The sequence below is a fragment of the Caenorhabditis elegans genome, chromosome I, assembly GCF_000002985.6.
Source record: "Caenorhabditis elegans chromosome I".
In the NCBI taxonomy this organism is placed as follows: Eukaryota; Metazoa; Nematoda; class Chromadorea; order Rhabditida; family Rhabditidae; genus Caenorhabditis; species Caenorhabditis elegans.
Window position 1 is genome coordinate 2,928,388 of NC_003279.8, and position 19,798 is coordinate 2,948,185.

The 19,798-nt window shown below is 34.8% G+C and overlaps 5 protein-coding genes, 1 long non-coding RNA gene and 1 other non-coding gene across 9 annotated transcripts; 4 read left to right on the top strand and 3 right to left on the bottom strand.

The window, feature by feature from the left end:
- Positions 1-7: 7 nt before the first annotated feature.
- On the top strand, positions 8-1,241 carry trap-1 (Translocon-associated protein subunit alpha). Its single transcript, NM_058675.6, has 4 exons — positions 8-64; positions 122-262; positions 319-446; positions 515-1,241. Exons 1-4 carry the CDS (start codon positions 10-12, stop codon positions 962-964), a joined length of 774 nt encoding a protein of 257 aa, NP_491076.1. The 5' UTR covers positions 8-9; the 3' UTR covers positions 965-1,241.
- Positions 1,242-1,389: 148 nt separating this feature from the next.
- nxt-1 (NTF2-related export protein) lies at positions 1,390-2,974 on the top strand. 2 transcript variants are annotated; one of them, NM_001129079.3, is made up of 4 exons: positions 1,390-1,497; positions 1,559-1,683; positions 1,787-1,979; positions 2,836-2,974. In NM_001129079.3, exons 1-4 carry the CDS (start codon positions 1,453-1,455, stop codon positions 2,866-2,868), a joined length of 396 nt encoding a protein of 131 aa, NP_001122551.1. In that variant the 5' UTR covers positions 1,390-1,452; the 3' UTR covers positions 2,869-2,974. The 2 variants fall into 2 exon arrangements, with proteins under 2 accessions (NP_001122551.1, NP_491077.1); NM_058676.6 differs by having other exon boundaries at positions 1,443-1,497; positions 1,559-1,701; positions 2,836-2,973.
- A 99-nt stretch (positions 2,975-3,073) lies between these two features.
- On the top strand, positions 3,074-18,717 carry cogc-3 (the record flags this gene model as incomplete). 2 transcript variants are annotated; one of them, NM_001026635.6, is made up of 14 exons in its annotated part: positions 3,074-3,161; positions 3,229-3,395; positions 4,422-4,586; positions 5,516-5,749; positions 7,238-7,329; positions 7,600-7,743; positions 8,173-8,494; positions 9,371-9,531; positions 10,055-10,289; positions 14,437-14,633; positions 14,684-14,816; positions 15,689-15,835; positions 15,887-15,994; positions 18,359-18,717. In NM_001026635.6, the coding sequence occupies 14 exons, from the start codon at positions 3,074-3,076 to the stop codon at positions 18,548-18,550; spliced, it is 2,385 nt and encodes a 794-aa protein (NP_001021806.1). In that variant the 3' UTR covers positions 18,551-18,717. The 2 variants fall into 2 exon arrangements, with proteins under 2 accessions (NP_001021806.1, NP_001380050.1); NM_001393155.1 differs by lacking the exons at positions 3,074-3,161; positions 3,229-3,395; positions 4,422-4,586; positions 5,516-5,749; positions 18,359-18,717 and having other exon boundaries at positions 7,236-7,329; positions 15,887-16,223.
- On the top strand, positions 7,398-7,533 carry Y71F9AM.7. The gene has a single exon (NR_003395.1). It is a non-coding gene; the product is annotated as a small nucleolar RNA Y71F9AM.7 (small nucleolar RNA).
- Positions 11,090-11,848, bottom strand: Y71F9AM.11 (Conserved secreted protein; the record flags this gene model as incomplete). The annotated part of the gene is made up of 2 exons (NM_001393156.1): positions 11,090-11,356; positions 11,777-11,848. The coding sequence occupies 2 exons, from the start codon at positions 11,846-11,848 to the stop codon at positions 11,132-11,134; spliced, it is 297 nt and encodes a 98-aa protein (NP_001379294.1). The 3' UTR covers positions 11,090-11,131.
- Y71F9AM.8 (Neuropeptide-Like Protein) lies at positions 12,521-13,196 on the bottom strand. The gene is made up of 2 exons (NM_001129080.3): positions 13,097-13,196; positions 12,521-12,740 (listed from the first exon to the last, which is right to left on the bottom strand). The coding sequence occupies exons 1-2, from the start codon at positions 13,190-13,192 to the stop codon at positions 12,582-12,584; spliced, it is 255 nt and encodes an 84-aa protein (NP_001122552.1). The 5' UTR covers positions 13,193-13,196; the 3' UTR covers positions 12,521-12,581.
- On the bottom strand, positions 16,793-17,310 carry Y71F9AM.9. The gene has a single exon (NR_151578.1). It is a non-coding gene; the product is annotated as a long non-coding RNA Y71F9AM.9 (long non-coding RNA).
- Positions 18,718-19,798: the final 1,081 nt, after the last annotated feature.

Here is a 19,798-nt window from a genome sequence, read left to right on the forward strand (position 1 = left end):
TTTCCAGTAATGAAGCTGTCGACCGTCTTTCTTCTCGCCGCTCTTGGATTCTGTGCTGTCTACGGTTCGTAAAAAACCCATATTTCTCCTAATACATATTCAAAATCCCATTATTTTCCAGCCGCCGACGTCGTTGACGGAGAAGTCACAGATGACGCGCCAAAGAACTCGCAAGAAGACGATGATCTCACCATCGGAGCCTCCCCAGATGCCGGACTTGCATTCCACTTTGTTCAACCATCTGATGCCAATGTTGTTCGCGGTGAGACCCTTTTTCATCAATTCAATTTAAATTTCTAAATAATTCCGAATTTTCAGAGTTCTACACCGGAAAGCCAGTGAAATACCTGATTGGATTCCAAAACAAGGGAGAAAAGGACTTTGTCGTGAAGTACGCTGAGACATCTTTCCGTTTCCCAACTGATCACTCCTACCATCTCCAGAACGTGAGTTTTGCTGCTTTTTTCTAGGAAAAATATTTTTTGATTTTAATTAAAATTCCAACTTTTTTCAGTTCACTCGCGGAGAATACAACCGCCGTGTGGCGCCAAAGGAGGAGGTCACCCTCGACTACGGATTCTACGCCCACGAGACCTTTGCCGGACGCCCAGTTGGACTCGTCGTCAACGTTCACTACCAAGACGCCGACGGAAACGTTTTCGTGAACAACGTCTACAACCAGACCATCAATATCATGGAGGACGACTCTGGATTCTCTGGAGAGACCGGATTCCTGTTCATCTTCTTCGTTGCCCTCTCCATCGGAGGACTCTACCTTTCCAACCAATTCCTTTCCAAGCTCTCCCGCAAGTCTGGACTCTCGAAGCGTCGCGTTGTTGAGCAAGGAACTTCCTCGGAAGTCGACTTTGAATGGATCCCAAGAGATGCCGTCAAGAACAAGGAGAAGAGATCGCCGGCCACCGTGTCACCAAAGGCTCGCAAATCCGCCAAGAAGGCTGACTAAGAAATGAGATCATGTGTAGAACGAATTCATTTTTTTTTCTTAAATATTTATTTGATTTATCTGAATGCCTTTCCATTTGAACCACCACCACCCCCCACCTCTCACGAAGACAAATTTGTGTATATTTCTTCATATTTATTTCCGGAATTCCCAATTTCCTTATCTCTTCTCTTCTTCTCAAAAGTTGATTTACTTGTTTCTCTTGCGGGACGGGTATTACACCCGCGGCCTCATCTTGTTTTAGATTCTAAAAAATATATAAAAATCAATAAAGATTCTCTACATAATTTGAGAGGTTTTTTGTTGTATTCTTCTTTCTTAAATAAGATTATTTGTTCAAATATCGAAGTGTCGTAAAATTAAATGTGTGGTACGCAATCCGTGGGAGTGTACATGCACCGCAGGCATCGAAGCTTACGCGCACTTCGTTTATTTTCGCATTAATTCTTAAGCTTTTCTCTATTAATTTCCACATTTTAAGCCGAAAAATGTCAATGAAAACTACTCAAGAAATCAATAAAGAAGACGAGGAGGTAAGTTGTCAAAATTTTAACGTTTGAATGTGAGAAAAACGCAATTTTAATCTTTTTTCAGCTATGCAACGAGTCGAAAAAGTTTATGGACGTTTATTACGATGTGATGGACCGAAAACGCGAGAAAATCGGATTTCTCTACACACAAGTGTCAAATGCCGTCTGGAACGGGAATCCCATCAACGGGTACGACAGTATTTGCGAGTAAGTTTCGAAAATTTCGAAATTTTTGCAATTTCTTTCGCAAAAACCAAAAAAAAAAAATTAAAAATCTTGCATTTTTTTTCAGATTCATGAAAGCTCTTCCAAGTACACAACACGATATTCAATCTCTTGATGCACAACGTCTTCCGGAAGGTGTTACTGGTGATATGTCGGGCGGTATGCTTCTCAATGTGGCCGGAGCTGTAACTGTGGACGGCGATTCGAAGCGAGCTTTCACTCAAACGCTTCTTCTCGGCGTTGAAGACGGAAAATACAAGGTTTTTGGAGATTTTACACTGCATCTTTTTTCGAACGAGTGACTAGGAAAAGCGGTTTCTAGGCGGTGGCCGCGGGGCCGACAAGATTTAGCGGCAATTTATCTTGATTTGTTTTCCGCGTTTTTTCTTTGGTTTTTCACTGATTTTTCCCGTTTTTTGTTATTAAAACTGATAAATAAATATTTTTTGCAGATGCTAAAACAATTTCCAAGTGAAAAAATCGTGTATTGAGTCGGCAAGTAGCGGTGAAAATGGTCAAAGGATTACGGGAATACTAAACCTAAACTTTTTTCCGAAACATGATACATATGTTGCTCAGAGGCTGAAACTACCTGATTTTCATAACGAGACCGCTGAAAAAATTTTGAGATTTTCAAAATTCAACGTATTTGGCTAAAAAGTCAAGATTTTCGCACCAAAAGTTGAATTTTGAAAATCTCAAAACTTTTTCAGCGGTCTCGTTATGAAAATCAGGTAGTTTCAGCCTCTAAGCAGCATATGTATCATGTTTGGAAAAAAAGTTTAGGTTTAGTATTCCCGTAATTCATCATATAACATTCACCACTTTCACCACTTCTTGCCGACTGAATGCATAATTTTTTCACTTGGGAATTGTTTTAGCATCTGCAAAAAATATTTATTTATCAGTTTTAATAAGAAAAAACGAGGGAAAATCAGTGAAAAACCAAAGAAAAAACGCGGAAAACAAATCAAGATAAATTGCCGCTAAATCTTGTCGGCCCCTCGGCCACGGCCAAGAAACCGCTTTTCCTCGTCCTTCGTTCGAAAAAAGTTGCAGTGTATTTTGAATTAATTTAATGAAAAAAAAAATTAAAATAAAATTTTTTTTTTCCAGGTGAAAAGCGACCGCTTCCGTTACGTGGACTAAACGTGTTTCCCGGATGTTTCCCTGATCTGTGCCTATTTAATTCGATTTATTTTATTTATATTGTTGCATATCTTGTCCTGTTACTCAATGAATCTTCATCACTTCATCAAGTTTCCAGAATTTTTTGAAATTATCGGTTTTCCCCGGCCATTTTTATCTTTTTTTCAAAAATTTTGTTTCCGAGTCCCCCAGCCTCTATTTTCAGATGGAAATAGATCATATGCGAACTGTGGAGCTTCTGGCTGCAAAAGCCGCCACCTGGGGTCTTCCAGAAGCTGTAGAAGATGCAGAATGTGGGAATTTTTTACCAAAATTGTTTTTTTTTATTTAAAAAATTGTTTAAAAATATAAATCATTTAGCTGACACAGAAGAGGATGTCGTCGGACTAATTTCGGGGGCACTGAAAGATATCAAAAAACGGGAAAAAGATCTTGCGGAGCTCCAATTTCCACCGGAAATCACCGCGATTCGATCGAATATGAAACGATTCCGTGATCTGCAGAAGCAAATTGATAATTCTAAAGCGGTAAATCGGACGAAAATTGTTATATAGATCCTATTTAAGCTTTTTTTTTTGAGAAAAACAGGTTTTTTGGGTTTTTGAAATCAAAAATAACCAAAAAATAAATTACAACACTGATTCAGCAAACAAAAAATTAAACAAAAAGGAGCAGAAAAGCTTCCGTTTTTTTTTTTTAATATTTTATGAAAAATTTCCATTTAAAATCAAAAATTAAATTGCTTTTTGATTTTTTTGAAAAGTTCGATTTTTTGTTTTTTGGTCGAAATTTTTTTTGCAACAGCCCTGCTCCTGATACCGAATATAAATGTGAAAAAAATTTTAAAAAAATTTCTTGAATCCGAAAATCGACAAATTTTGCCGCCAGAGACTAAGCCACGCCCATGATAACCGTGCCGCAGTTGTGGATTTACGAGAGATTATTATTTTTCATCCATTTTTATTGAATTTTCACACCGATTTTTCCAATTTTTTTGTGGTTTTACATTGAAATTCCTATGATTTCCATCAATTTATGTTTTTTATCAATGAAAACAAACAAAATTACATGAAATATTCGATTTTCAGCAGATTTTCTGTAATTTTATTTGTTTTCATTAATAAAAAGTCATAAATTAATGGAAATCATAGGAATATCAATGTAAAACAACGAAAAATCGGGAAAATCGGTGTGAAAATTCAACACAAATGGATGAAAAATATTAATCTCTCGTAAATCCACACCTGCGACACGGTTATAATGGGCGTGGCTTAGTCTCTGGCGGAAAAATTGGTCGTTTGAATTTAAAAATATGATTTTTGGATTCATAAAAAATTAATATAAAATCAGGGAAATTTTTTTGAATTTTTTCACATCGATTTTCGGTTTCAGGAGCATAAATATGGCCTATTGAAAAATTTTGGAGAAAATTGGCTCAATTTTTTAGAAACTTGTAAATTTTTTTAAAATTTAAAATTTAAATTAAAAGTTAAATTTTTTAAATTTTCTAGACACCTTCAAATTAAAAAAACACTGAAAAAAACTTCTTCCAGACAATGAACGAGCTACGAGAAGCCTACGAATCAGTTTCCAGTAGAACTTGTTCACTCCATGACGCTTGTGATCGGGCTCTCGCCGAGCAAACTTCGCTTTCCACCGGCTCACAGCTCATCAAGACTAATTTGTATTATTTCAAGCAAGCTGATGCTATTATGAAGGTTTTTACAAAAAATCCGTAAAAACGAACTCAAAGAAAAAAGAGTGCGGAGTTTGCAATTCCCTCGCGCGCACTTTTTTTAAAAATAATTTAATTTTCAACTGTGGATTCTGGCCTTCCTCATTGAATATTTTGGCGCTCCATTGACAATCGCCTTCCGGACAACGCGTGGAAAAATGACGTGTACTCCACACGGACAAATACATTTAGTTTTACAACTGAAATCGAGCCGCGACGCGACACGCAACGCGCCGTAAATCTACCCCAGAAATGGCCGAGCCAAGATGGCCTAGTTCGGCAAAAACTCTTCCATTTCAATTTATGAGGGCAGCCAGAAGCAAGGGTGCCATTTTTCGATTTTTCGATTTTTTCGCGCAAAATCGAAAAATCGAAAAACGAAAATTTTCGATTTTTCGATTCCCTGGAAAATCGAAAAATCGAAAAAAAAAATGTTCAGAAAATTAACCATAAAATATGATTGTTTATCTAATTTTGTTTATATTGATACGAAAACACATTGAATTTTCTTCTAAAAAGAAGAATAATGGCCAAAATATTGAGCTAATTTTTGAAAAATCGAAAAATTTCGTTTTTCGATTTTCTGAAAAAAAAAAAACGAAAAACCGACACCCTTGGCCGCGACGCGACACACAACGCGCCGTAAATCTACCCCAGATATGGCCGAGCCAAAATGGCCTAGTTTGGCAAAAACTCTTCCATTTCAATTTATGAAGGAAGCCAGAAGACCGTGATTGTGAGGCTAAAAAATTATTTGACTTGAAAAATTGAAAAGTGCGCGGGGATATTGCAAACGCCGCCAAAATTTTCCGGTTTTTCGGAGTTTTTTTTTTTTTTGAAAAATGTTGGCGCACTATAAAATTTAAACAATTAAAAAAAATTTTCTCAAAAAAAATCCAAAAATAATTCCAGAAGCTCTCCGTGGCAAAGCTTATGGTAACCGGACACTCTTTCGCGGCAATATTAGTCTCAATTGACGAGTGTTTGACATATTTAAGAGCTCATCCAGAATATAAAGAATCAGAAGCCTATATTTCAAAATTTGAGCAGTGCCTGAGCAGAGCAATGACTTGGGTTCGTGTTGCTGTGCTCGCTGACTTGGAAGCTTGCTTCAATGCAGTCAAGGATAGACAGGCTCAGTTGGAGGTAAAATATTACACAGACGCAGAAAATTTTGGCTATTTTTGAGATTGCCGTGGAATAAATTGGAAATTGGTGAAAAAACCCAAGAAATCCTAGTTTTTGAGCCCAAAATGTAAAACAAAAATTAATTAAATTTAAATACTTTTCTCAAAAAAAAACCGAAAAAAATCACAGCCTAGGTGAAAACACCGGGCTCGTTAGGTATTTTTCTCGGCAAAACTGCAAATTCGGATGTTTTTAGCCGTGGAGCGCGTTTTCTGCAAGGGCTGTGCTTTTTTTTTCGGTTTTTTGACACCAGAAAATCCAAAGAAAGTCCCCAATTCATGCGAAAAAAATTTAATTTGCTAAAAAAACCCCAAAAATACCCGAATTTTGATATAAATATTTTTAATTCTTTTTTTTGAAAAAAAAATCATTGTGAACTACATTTTGCTAATTTTTTTGGTTTTCTTGGACTCAAAAACCAAAAAAAAAAAATTAATTTTTGTCAAAATAAAAAATTTTTAATCCAAAAAATCGATTTTTCGTCTAAATAAAAATTTTTTGAATTCAAAAAATCAATTTTTCGTCAAAATTAATATATTTTTGATTCAAAAATCGATTTTTGTCTAAATTAAAAAAAAAATTATCCAAAAAATCAATTTTTCGTCAATATTAAATTTTTTGATCCAAAAAATCAATTTTTCCTCAAAATTAAAATTATTTTAAACCAAAAAATCAATTTTTAAACCAAATTAAAAAATTTTTTATCCAAAAAAATCAATTTTTCGTCATAAATTAATTTTTTAATCAAAAAAATTAATTTTTCCTCTAACTTAAAATTTTTTTAATTCAAAAAATTAAAAATTTTCTTCAAAATTAAAATTTTGTTAACCCAAAAAATCATTTTTTTCGTCTAAATTAAAATATTTTTGGCCCAAAAAATAATTTTTTCGTCTAAATTTAAATTTTTTAATCCAAAAAATCGATTTTTCGTCTGAATTTAAATTTTTTAATCCAAAAAATCATTTTTTCGTCTAAATTAAAATATTTTTGGCCCAAAAAATCATTTTTTCGTCTAAATTTAAAATTTTTAATCCAAAAAATCAATTTTCTGTCAAAAATTTAATTTTTTTTAATTAAAAAATCAATTTTTTTTAATAAAAAAAAAACAATTTTATGTCAAAAATTAATTTTTTTTATCTGAAAAATTAATTTTTTTTTTCTGAAAAATTAATTTTTCTTCAGAATTAAAAATTTTTAATCCAAAAAAATCAATTTTTCGTCGAAATTAAATGTTTTTTAATCCAAAAAAATCAATTTTTTGTCAAAATTTAATGTTTTTTTAATCCAAAAAAATTGATTTTTCGTCATAAATAAATTTTTTATACCACAAAATTATGTTTTTTGTCAAAATTAAATTTTTTTAATCCAAAAAATCACTTTTTTCGCCAAAATAAAAAAAAATCTCCCACAATAACCCGAATTTTCTTAAAATAAACAAAAATTCAGCTGGACTACGAGAAAATCGGCCGTGCAGGACAAGAAGAGGACACCTTCGCATTGCTCTATGGTGTATTCGCATCGAAGGCGGCAGTCGTGAAGTGAGTTGTGTGGCCGAGTGGTTAACACGCTCACCCGCCGCGCGAGACACCACAGCTCGACCCTGACACACGGCCAGTTTGAGTTGATTCGCTCTTTCGCAATAGAGCTTTGAGTCAAATTACTGTCCGGAAATTATAGAGATGAAGCTCATTTGGAGCAATAACAATTGTTGAAGCTCCGAAAATGATGCTCTTCCCACAATTTTCTCTAGTTTTTTTTGTTTTTTTAAAAGAGATATAAAAAATATTTAATTTTACAAAATTTTCCAGAGCCTCAATAAACGTGGTCGAACAACGTTTCTCAGCTGTACCTGAATTCGAAGAAATGCTCGCCGAGTGCCAATATGCATATTTTGCAAAACGAAATCTACTTCTCGGGCCAATTCTCGAATCGACACTTGCCAATCTTTCTGGGTATAATTTTTTTTCGCTTTTTTTTCGGAAAACGTAAATCATAAATTTTTAAATTTTGCACTTTTTACAAAAAAATTACACAGGAAAATATAGCTTACAAATTTTAAAAATTAAAAAAAAATCCATTTTTGGATTTTTTTAAATCGGTTTTTGTTCCTAAAGAAAATTTTTTTGTAGTACTGTAAAAAATCGATAATTTTTTAATAAAAATCGATAATAATTTTTTTAAAATCAGAAATCCATAATTTTTCATTCAAAAAACGATTAAAATTATAGATTTTTGATAAAAAATTATCGATTTTTGATTGAAATTATCGATTTTTGATGAAAATTATCGATTTTTAATTAAAATTATCGATTTTTGATGAAAATTATCGATTTTTAATTAAAATTATCGATTTTTGATATAATTTTTTTGTAAAATTCCAGAACTCACGATGATTCGACATGTCGTTTGACTCGTGACGCATGCACATTCATGCTCCGAACATGTGACGATGAATATCGTCTCTACCGTCAATTCTTTGTAACTCGACATACCGAAGAACGGAAACTATCAACTGACGGAAGAATTAGTCCAGCAATGTCTACAATTACTTCTGTATTCACTTCTGCACAATCTCCACAACAAGTTCACCCATTTGAGACGTTTTCCGAGCAAATGTGCCGTACTTTGTACGATATGCTCCGTCCGAGAATAGTTCATAATCCACACTTGGAAACACTTGCAGAGCTGTGTACAATGATTAAAGTAAAGATTTCTAGCAAAAAATCGATAATTATTTCATTTGAAAAAATCTAAATTCCAATCAAAAATCGATAATTATTAAATACCATAATTAAATCTATTAATTCCATTAGAAAAGTCGATAATTTCAATCTAAAATCAATAATTTTAATCGAAAATCGATAATTTCCATCAAAAATCGATAATTTCCACTAAAAATCGATAATTTCCACCAAAAATCAATAATTTCAATTAAAAAATCGATAATTTCAACTAAACACCGATAATTTCCATAAAAAGTTGATATTTTTCAATGAAATACAACAGTTTCCACTAGAAATCGATAATTTTAATTTAAAAAAAGCGATAATTTTAATTTTAAAAAATCGATAATTTTAATCAAAAATCAATAATTTCCACTAAAAATCGATAATTTCATTCAAAAATCAATAATTTCCACTAAAAATCGATATTTTTTAATTAAAACTCGATAATTTCGATATAAAATCAAGAATTTTAGTCAAAAAACGATATGTTCAATCAAAACCCGAAAATTTCCATTAAAAATACAAAAATTTTGGATAAACAGTCGATAATTATTACTATAAATTAATCTATAATTTCCACTAGAAAAATCGATTATTTTTTAATCAAAAATCGATAATTTCCATCAAAAATCAAAATAATTTCTATCAAAAATTGATAATTTTGATTAAAAATTTATAATTTTCGATAAAAAATCAATAATTTCCACCAAAAATGAATCCACTAAAAATCGATAATTTTGATTTAAAAAATCAATAATTTCAATTAAAAAAAAAGAAAATTTTTCGTTAAAAATATATCGATTTTTCAATGGATCCCTAATAATATGGAAATGCAAAAATTATTGAATTTCAGATTGAAATGATTGAAAATCGATGTTCACTTCAAATGGTAGCATCAATTCTTGGAGATGATGCATCAAATGATCAAAATGTTTCTGGGCTCAATCCGAGAGCTGGATTTGTTTCTGTGATGAGCGAGTTGGTTGGAGATATTGCCGAGAGAATTGTCTATAGGTAAAAAACATATTTGAAATTTGGAAAATAAATAGAACAAATTCTCGATACCGATTTTCCGGAAAATTTGAATTAATCGTATAAAAAATAATAGAATATTAGCAAAAAATTCAATATTTTTCATGAAATTTTGAAAACTTAAATTTTCTTTCAAAAATTTTCGATTTTTTAAAAATTGAAACAAATTTTGGAAAAAAAAACCTGAAAAACTTTTGAATTTTTAAATTTTACACCTTTTTTTTCGAAAAATTATTTTTATTAAAAAACTTTTATTTTTCTAAAAATTTTTTTTTGTTTCAGAAATTCCAAAACATCGTAATTTTTGAAAAATTTATCGTTTTTCATGAAAATTCAACGAAATTGCGACAAAAATCCGAGAATTACAAACAATTTGAATTTAAAAAAATGCAAAACAGCCTTAAGTTATGGGCGGAGCTTAATTTAGTGAAAATTAAAAAAATTTCATATTAGACTCCGCCCACATTTTGTTGGCTCCTTTCCAATAATCCATATCAATGCACAGAGCCGGAATGTATGCTCAAAACGACATTGCCGCATATCGTCCAGCTGCCGGAGACATTGCATACCCGCAGATGCTCCAAATGATTCGAAAAATCGAAAATGAGCAGAAAGAGCAACAAGAGAAAGAGCCCGAGGAGGGAAGTGCTCCGGCAACAGCAATTGATCAGCATTGTCTATGGTATCCAACAGTACGCAGGACTGTTATGTGTCTTTCCAAGATTTTTCCGTGTTTGGATGTGAGTTTATTAATTGAATTGCTACCCAAAAAATAATCGAAAAAATTGGTGAAGTTTGAGAGAAAATTTGGCGAAAAATCAGGAAATTTGCCGGAATTTAAAAATTTTCGGCAAATCGGCAAATTGGCAATATATCATAATTTGAAATTTCCGGCAAATCGGGGATTGGGCAAATTGCCGGAATTTGAAATTTCCGGCAAATCGGCAATCGACAAAGTACCGATTTGCCGAATTTTCCAGAAAAACTGCAAATTGCCGGTATTTATAATTTCCGGCGAATTGCCGATTTGCCGAGTTTGTTGGAATTTAAAATTGCCGGCAATTCGGCAATTCGGCAAATTGGCAATATACCATAATTTGAAATTTCCGGCAAATCGGGGATTGGGCAAATTGCCGGAATTTGAAATTTCCGGCAAATCGGCAATCGACAAAGTACCGATTTGCCGAATTTTCCAGAAAAACTGCAAATTGCCGGTATTTATAATTTCCGGCGAATTGCCGATTTGCCGAGTTTGTTGGAATTTAAAATTGCCGGCAATTCGGCAATTCGGCAAATTGGCAATATACCATAATTTGAAATTTCCGGCAAATCGGGGATTGGGCAAATTGCCGGAATTTGAAATTTCCGGCAAATCGGCAAACCGGCAAATATCGATTTGCCAAATTTGCCGGGAAACGGCATTATGAAAAGTCCTTCTAAAAAATTCCGGAAAATCGGCAAACTGTAGGCATTAAAAATTTCCGGCAAACCGGCAATTTGCCAATTCCAGTTATAGTCCCAAATACACGATTTTGGCTCGAAAATTTCACCATTTATTAAATTCATTTTCAACGTAATTTATTCATCCAATAATCGATCCAGCGAGCCCATCAATTATCGTATCACCAAGCTTTTTGAGTCCTTTATCGATTGCGTGCTTTACCTTGTGCCAGAAATTTAGTTCAATTGGGCCATATCTTTGATCTTCTACAAGAGCAGAATCATTTTCCAGCTGCAAAGATCTCGCGATTGAATCCGGAATTTGGATAACTTCGGAATTGATAGTGATTGAGTGATTACTTGGGGCCTGAAAAGCTTAGGGCTAGAATTGGCCTGAAGTTTCAGATAATATAAGACTAATCTTGATAAAATTCAGTTTAAAGTGTACGAAAAATCGCGTAAATTGGGTTATTTAGAGCTAGTTTCCAAGAACTGCCTGCCTGCGGGCCTACCGCGTCACTCTTGTCGAAAATAGCCGTAGGTCGCCTTCATGGTGCAGCCCAAAAGCGAAAAGTCGTGCTTACTTTCACGCAGGCGCAAAACGGCCTACCTCGTCTTAAATCCAACCTACGACTACTCTGTCTTAACTCTTGGCAAAAGTAGGCATATGCCGCCTTCAAGGTGCCGCCTGACATTTTGCAATGGCTAACAATGAACGAAAATGGTGTAGGCGTCTAATATAGGCGTAGGTCGCCTTCACGACCCAAGCTGACACCTTCATACCTACCTGCGTGGGTGCTGAGCAAGTTGGCTCAGCGACTAAGAGCAAGAGGGCTGCAAGTGGAACTAGAAGCTTCATAGTGAAAACCTGAATGTTCCAGTCCCTCCATCAGCTTTTATAGTAGAGCTTATCACATAACAACAAAACATGTGGAAAGGGATGAAAACAAACTATTAAATTGGAACATCCTGCCCTTATCAATTGATGATGAGAGTTTTAATAGTTTTGAAACATTTTGAATCATAATCTTTTGTAGATGAAAAATAAATAAATAAAAATACAGAGGCAACTAAACGCTTAATGTAAAAAATTCTGCAAACTTACGTTGTTAGCTATTTAACAGCGAATTAGAGCTATTCCTATACCTGCAAAACTGTTTGAAAAATTGAAATGGCTTTACTTTCAGTGAGGAGTGGCATTACTTTGACCAATTTAAATATTGTGGGATTGTTGGTAATTTCCCAAAGCTTTGTGGGATTATTTTGAAACATCCTAAACATTGCCGAGTGTTTCATTTAGATATATAATATTTAAAATTTTTGATCCATATCGGGATGTCAAGTATAATTTGGCCGAAACACCACCTGAGCTAGTGTAAAATTGTTATTTTTTTCTTCTCGATCCTTCTCCGGAAATACACTTAATACAGTTTAATGGTAGTTTCTAATAAGCTGGATTTTGATCCTTAAACCTTGTAAAATCGACAAAGAACAAATCTGTTTTGTATAATTATTTCTGCTCGAGTGTTATTTTAATTTTTCTTTATTCAAATAATCAAACACGGATCAGACAAATGAAATAGTTATATAAATTATTTCCCAATATGTCCATGCGCGTTTTTCAAGAAATCCAAGAACCCGTCTCTCAGCTTCTTCCAGAAATTCAATTCGATTGGGCTCATTCTTAAATTCTCGTTTGCATTTTCATTCAGTGAGAAAAGATCAGTGGAGTAGAATGGCGGGTTTTTCGACTGAAATTGGTCGGGTATTTCACAGTAATAAAATGTCGGAAAATGGGATTTTCAACTTTTTTTTTAATATTAAAAATTTCCACGAAGAAAACCCCAGTATTAAAAGTAAAGTAAGCGTGATATTGCTTTCAAAAAATGCCCTTAAAAAATATCGGCAAGTCTGCCATCAATTTGCCGATTTTCTGAATATGCCCAACTGCATTTACCTCCTCACCTGTACCTTACGGGGGTATTAAAGTGATTTTGGAAAATGTATTAAAATACATTTTTTTAGCTATTTGAATAAGGCAAAATGTGTATTTCAATACACTTTTTCAATTTTCCGACACTACTTGAATAACCACAGTAGTACTTACAAAATGTCCTATCTCATTGATTTCATTGCCAATTGGTTTGTTGAACACTATTGGAAAAATGAAGAAGAATGACATTAGAACTGTTGTAAAGTTCATCGCAAGAGTCTTCAAATGCTCGCTGAGCAGCTTGTGTTTTATACTGAAGTAAATTGGAAAAACATCCGCTGCGACAGTAGTGATCCTTATCATGCGGAAGAGTTTGTTTTGAAACAAAGTTCAATGTCAACTTGCCAATATGTTTTTGTCTGTTTAATATTAAGATAAAATCGAAAGTTATCTACAGTAACCCAGTAAATCCTACAGTTTTGGTACAGTATATCATGCAGCGGTGGGCAGTAATTGCCGTTCGGCAAATCGGCAAATTGTCAGATTGTCGATTTGCCGATTTGCCGTTTTCCGGATATCAATTTGCCGGAAGTTTTTAGAGGGATTTTTTATAAGACGGAAACACTTAAAACTGTGCTTTTTTTGAAATTTTTTCCCGTTTTCTTTAGATATTTTCATATAATTTGCTACTTTTTCAAAATAGATGTAGGAATTTTGCCGATTAAAATTGAATTTCTGAAATTTCCAAAAAAAAAGTGCAAAACCACAATTTGCCGAAAAAATTTATTTTAATAAAATCCTAGGAAGAATGCAGAAAGAATGCGCGAGAACATTTTACTGAAAGACGCAAAAAAGTCGATCCAAAATAGTCCTAAATTCCGAAAAAAAAAAACACAAAAACGAAAAAATCTGACTTTTAAAGGCGGTGTAGTCGAATTTTTTTTATTGCCTTATTAGACTCAAAATTGTCGGAAAACACCGAATTTCATAATGAAACTTCTTGAAAACTTTTCAGAAAAAAGTTATGACGGCTCAAAAAATGGCCTAAAATTAGTTAAAATTTGAAATTTGACCGACTTGTCTGGAAACTAACTTTTTTGAAATCACCGCCAAATTTTGGGTATACTATCCAATTATCTTGCGTTTTTAACTCGATTTAGGTATTTTAAAGTCGATGGACGGCGAGATTTTTAATTTTTTTTTACCCAAAACTCGCCGTCCATCAACTTTTAAATAATTTAATCAAGTTTAAAACACAAGATAATCAACTTGTATACTCAAAATTTGGCGGTGATTTCAAAAAAGTTAGTTTCCAGCCGCTTGACAAGTCGCTCAAATTTCAAATTTTAACTAATTTTAGGCCATTTTTTGAGCCGTCATAACTTTTTTTTGAGAAGTTTTCAAGATGTTTCATTATAAAATTCGATGTTTTCAGACTATTTTCAGTCTAATAAAGCAATAAAAATTCGATTACACCAGCTTTAACAAAAATTAATAAAAATATTGAATTTTAGATTGGCGTATTCCACTCTCTGGCTCGTGACATGCTCTTCTCTTGCATAGACTCACTCGAAACAGCATCCAAAGCAATCATGGAATCTCCAGCTCCTGCAAAAGGATGGAGCAAGAAGCTCGATGCTCATCTATTCGTCGTCAAGCATTTGCTCATTCTACGTGAGCAAACTGCTCCATACCGTCAGAATGTGTTGAGGTGGTTGTGTGCTCTGAAATGAGAGCTTGTAGAAAAACCGTTTAAACTAGTTTCAGGTCGGATTCTCTCAACACAAAGGACTTTTCCATCGACTTTTCCAAGTTTACAAATGTTTTGTTTGATTCCAAATCGAAATGGTTCGAGTTGAGCACTGACAATGCGCTTTTGGAGCTCATCACTACAGTAATACTTTTTTATTAGACAAAAAATCTCCAAAATCGTCTGAAATTCACGAATATCACAAAAGAAACAGGAAAAAATCGAGAAATAATGAACAATTCAAGTTTTAAATTGGAAAATTTTTAATTTTGGCTAACGAGAACTGCAAGACCAATCAGCGATTCGCTCCGCCCACTTTTCAACCAATCAGAGCGATTGGGCGGAGTTTAAAAACGCTGATTGATTGGAAAGGGCAATGTTTCTAAACAGGGCGAGAACCATTATTCCGGCAAACCGGCAAATTTTTTTTCCCGGTAATTTTGCCGAAATTCAACTTTATCGAAAACTTTAGGCAAATAGGCAAATTGCCATACATCAAAATTTCCGGCAAATCAGCAACTTGCCGTACATCTAAATTTCCGGCAAATTGGCTTTTTGCCGGAACTGAAGTTTCCGGCAAATCGGCAGATTGCCGGAATTGAAGTTTCCGGAAAATGGGCAAATTTTCGAAATTGAAAATTTTCCACAAATCGGCAAATTTCCGCCAAATCGGCAAACCGGCAAATTTCCGGAATTGATGTTTCCGGCCAATTGAAAAACCGGCAAATTGCCGTACATCAATATTTCCGGCAAATCGACAAATTGCCGGAAATAAGAAATTTCCGGCTAATAGGCAAATTTTGCCGAAAATAAACATTTCCGGCAAACCGGCAATTTCCGCCGATTTGCCGAGTTTGTCGACAAAAAAATTTGCCGAACAGACCCTGTTTCTCCTGTTCAAAGGAAATTTAGCCAACATCGAGAAATTTAGTTTTTGAACGCTGTTTTCATCCTTTCGCAATTTTTTCTTTGCAAAAAGATTTTGATTTATAATCGAAAATTCCAAATTTTTCCAGGTTCCAATAGAAATGCGTGAACAGGAGGGAGATTCACGTCGTGTTCTCGATCAACAGCTCCGAGCCTCTACCTTTCGTCTTGCTCACGAAGCTTCACTGCTCATGATTCGAGATCTAGCTGATTGGATTGAAATTGCCGAGGATGAGGTTGGCCTCTAAAATCACGTTTTTTTTTTCAAACTAAATACAACTTTTCAGCGTATGAAAGAAGGATTCCAGTTGTCAGGGCATCCGAAACTAGCCGCCGGCGTGCTTAAAGATGTGTCTGCTGTGGCGTACAGAAATGTGGGCACCAAGTTTACGGAGGTAAACATCTACAGTAACTCTACAGTACTCTACATCATTTGAACTGAAAACAGATGGTTTTGTTCCAAACTACAGTAATCCTGTAGTTCTGGTACAGTATACCTACCTTACGACTAATAATCCCACAGTAACCCATTAATGTACCAACATCTCTATATGACATGGTGCATCGACCGGGAACTTTTTCGCTTTGAATCTTTTTCTCAAGAGCTACAGTAATCCTAAAGTTCTGGTACAGTATATTTGTACTGTACCGCTACAGTAATCCGTTAGTATCCTAACATCTCTATACTTGAAGTTGAGATGAGTTGTATCTTCACAGACTACAAACTATGAACACATGGAATGAGCGAATTATATGTAGTATACACTCAAAATAAGAAAACTGCGTGGCGTGTACTGCAGAAAACCTCATATTTAGGCCCCGCCTTTTTCTCGTCCACTCACGGAGAAAAGGCAAAAATTTGGGGACCAACCAATATCAGGCCGCCGACATCCTACGGGTTCCGCGCGCCGCTATGTTTAACTCGCAGTGGGTGTGGCGAGCTGTCTCCGCCCACTGCGAGTTAAACATAGCGGCGCGCGGAACCCGTAGGATGTCGGCGGCCTGATATTGGTTGGTCCCCAAATTTTTGCCTTTTCTCCGTGAGTGGACGAGAAAAAGGCGGGGCCTAAATATGAGGTTTTCTGCAGTACACGCCACGCAGTTTTCTTATTTTGAGTGTAATATATTTCACAATTTTTGAAAACTGGCAGAACAAAATCGAGTCCTTTATAAATATGAATGCATAGTATGCACTATTTGCCAACATTTTTATGAGATTTCATTTGAAGATTTTCCTGACAAAAATCACGGAAATGAGAGACCAAAATAGTGGCATATCTGATAATGAGAAGGTGTTTTCCTTCGCCCTGCTTTTCACAGGGAATGAATCAATGAACATGAAAATTGGATAATAGTAAATATAATGATTCAAGATACATGTTCAGTACAAGTATAATAATTGAAAATGAGATCAAAAGCTTGATATTACACTAAGGGAGAAGTTCAGCCACGACTTTTTCTGCTCGAAATCCTATGAATGACATGTCCATCCTCTGCACACCGTAAAGAATCCGTGACTCGATTTGACTCCGTTATCATGATGAACGACATGTCCTCCTCCATGATGATGCTGAGTGTGACCGTTGTAGTACTGATGATATGGATTGTAGACTTGATTAGATAACACTTCGGGAGATGAGTGGAACATTTGGCATGAAGCCAAGGAAATTAGGAACGAAAGGAGGATGAGAAGATGGAATTTCATTTTTGGAGGGTTTTTTTTTTGAAATGCTGGTTTGCCCGGGGAATTTAAATAGTTTAGCGTCGAATTACCAAGGAAATTGGGGGCGGAACCTCTTGGTTTTTTGATTTTCTGATTCTCTTGTCTCTCTCTCTCTCATTGCAAAGATCCTTTGATCAAGAAGCGGGTGTATGCGTGATTGTAGTCGGCATTGCAATAGACAGGAAGCATCACTGTGACTGTGTCAACGTGACTGTGGTTATGCCAAAGATAACGGGAATTTGTATAGTTTCGAGGCGCTATTTCGGGGTACTGTAGATCAAATGTGGGCAACAATTTCCATTCGGTAATTTTTTGATCGACGAAAATTCGGCGATTTCCGGTTTGCCGATTTGCCAGAAATTTTCAATTCCGACGATTTGCCGGTTTGCCGGAAATTTTCAATTCCTGCAATCTGCCGGTTTGCCGATTTGCCAGAAATTTTCACAGGATTGCTCATTGAAATTGAGATTTACAAAAAAAAATGTGCAAAACGAAAATTTGCTGAAAATTTTCGGCAACTGCCGTTTTTACCGCAAACCGGCAAACCGGCAAATCGCCGGAATTGAAAATTTCCGACAAATCAGCAAACCGGCAAAGTGCCGAAAATGAAAATTTCCGGCAAATCGGCAAATTGCCGGAATTGAAAATTTCCGGAAAATCGGTAAACCGGCAAAGTGCCGAAAATGAATATTTCCAGCAATTCGGAAAACTGGCAAATCGCCGGAATTGAAAAATTTTCGGCAACTGCCGTTTTTCCGGCAAACCGGCAAATTGCCGATTTGCCGGAAAAATCATTTGCCGCCACCCCTGGTACTAGCCACATGAAAATCATGCTTACAATTGGAGTTTCCAGAAATTTCTTAATACGAAAATGCCTGACATGGCTCCGTTTTCCGGATTCCCAACTACTTTCATACTTCCTGAATTACACGTTTTGGCAAAAATTCCCGCCTTTTTTGTAGATCAAACCGTGATGGGACAGCCTCACACCACGTGCGGATTCCAAACAAATTTCATATGAATTTCCTAATTTCAGATCCGTGCCGCGTACACCCTCTACATTGGCGTCCCGGAAACCGAGGAAATTCTCCTGTCGCCTGTTCGAAAACGTGTCATTGACATCTTCACACGTGTCATCTCATTTGCCTCAAAAACCTACGATGCAGAATCCCTGGCGATTGCTGGTCTTCCGAATGTGCAACAGCTCATCTTGCTGCTCAATAAGTGATTGAGCCGAGAACAATAATTTATTTTTTATCAATTTTTTATGTATCCTTTTTTAACCCCGGGTTTTTTCCGCTATGGCTTTGGTTTTTTCTCCGTTTTCTCCGTTCGAAAATATGTGATTTTTATGGCTTGAACATGCTTGTTTGTGATGATAAATGTAATCGTATGGGTGTTTGATTTTCGAACATGTTAGTGATCAACGATTTTCGCGGAAATCTTTTTTTTGTAGTGATAAAGATATCATCTTTTGGTTTTTCATGGGAATAAGAACCTTATAGGACTTTAATAGAATCATACAATATTATTCAAATGCAAAAAACTTTCCGCCGGTATACGGTCTCGACACGACAATTTGTTTAATCAAATTTAAAAAAAAATCACGTGGTGTCAGAGTGTCCCATTTCGGTTTGATCTACGTAGATCTGCAAAAAATGCAGGAGTTGAGACGCAGGTTTTTTAACTAATTTTGCATGGTTAAGAACGTTCTGACGACACATGTTTTGTGCAAAAAAATCCTGCAGTTTTTGTAGATCAAACCGTGATGGGACAGCCTTACACCACGTGTAAATGCGAATAGGTATGCGCCTTTAAAGAGCACTGTAAATTTTAACTTCGCGTTTTTTTTCGGAATCTGAGTAGATTTTCATAGTTTTCCGTCGAATTTTTCATTGTTTGAAATTTTTCGAAAACTTTATTTTTGGAAAAACTAGAGAAACTAAATCGTGAAAACAATAAATGTCTAATAAAAAAACGGAAACGGGAGAAAATCGGGAGAAAAAAAAAATATTTTAGGCGCAAAATCGCAATTTTTCGCGTCTAGATAATAATTTTCTCTGTATTCTTTGATAATTCTTTGATTTAAAAATTTTAAGAAGAATTGATACTCGATACAAATAAAATTTTAAAAAATTAATTATAATTTAAATAAAAAATTTCAAAAAAAAAGATATTACCCAGAGGTGGTATTTCATGATTTTACGTCAAAATTACGGTACCAGGTCTCGACACGACAGAATTTTGTTGTATACAAAAATGCGCGCGCTTTTCAAAAAAAATTGAAAAGTCGAACAACTAAAAAAATATTCCTCACCAACGATAGTTTGATATTACAGTACTCTTTAAAGGCGCACGCCTTTTTTCATTTAACAAACTTTTGTCGTGTCGAGACCGGGTTTTCGCGACAAAATCTGAAAAATTTCGCGTCTGGATAATAATTTTTTTTAGAAAAAAAGATACGAATATTAAAAAT

Excerpts from the sequence above, each read along its gene's own strand:
- Y71F9AM.8 (NM_001129080.3), bottom strand. The coding sequence starts at position 13,192 with ATGAACTTTACAACAGTTCTAATGTCATTCTTCTTCATTTTTCCAATA. Across the intron at positions 12,741-13,096 it reads TCAATGAGATAGGACATTTT|TCGAAAAACCCGCCATTCTA; the intron begins GTAAGTACTACT and ends GACCAATTTCAG.
- nxt-1 (NM_058676.6), top strand. The coding sequence starts at position 1,453 with ATGTCAATGAAAACTACTCAAGAAATCAATAAAGAAGACGAGGAG. Across the intron at positions 1,498-1,558 it reads TCAATAAAGAAGACGAGGAG|CTATGCAACGAGTCGAAAAA; the intron begins GTAAGTTGTCAA and ends ATCTTTTTTCAG. Across the intron at positions 1,702-1,786 it reads GGGTACGACAGTATTTGCGA|ATTCATGAAAGCTCTTCCAA; the intron begins GTAAGTTTCGAA and ends ATTTTTTTTCAG.
- trap-1 (NM_058675.6), top strand. The coding sequence starts at position 10 with ATGAAGCTGTCGACCGTCTTTCTTCTCGCCGCTCTTGGATTCTGTGCT. Across the intron at positions 65-121 it reads TGGATTCTGTGCTGTCTACG|CCGCCGACGTCGTTGACGGA; the intron begins GTTCGTAAAAAA and ends ATTATTTTCCAG. Across the intron at positions 263-318 it reads TGATGCCAATGTTGTTCGCG|AGTTCTACACCGGAAAGCCA; the intron begins GTGAGACCCTTT and ends CCGAATTTTCAG.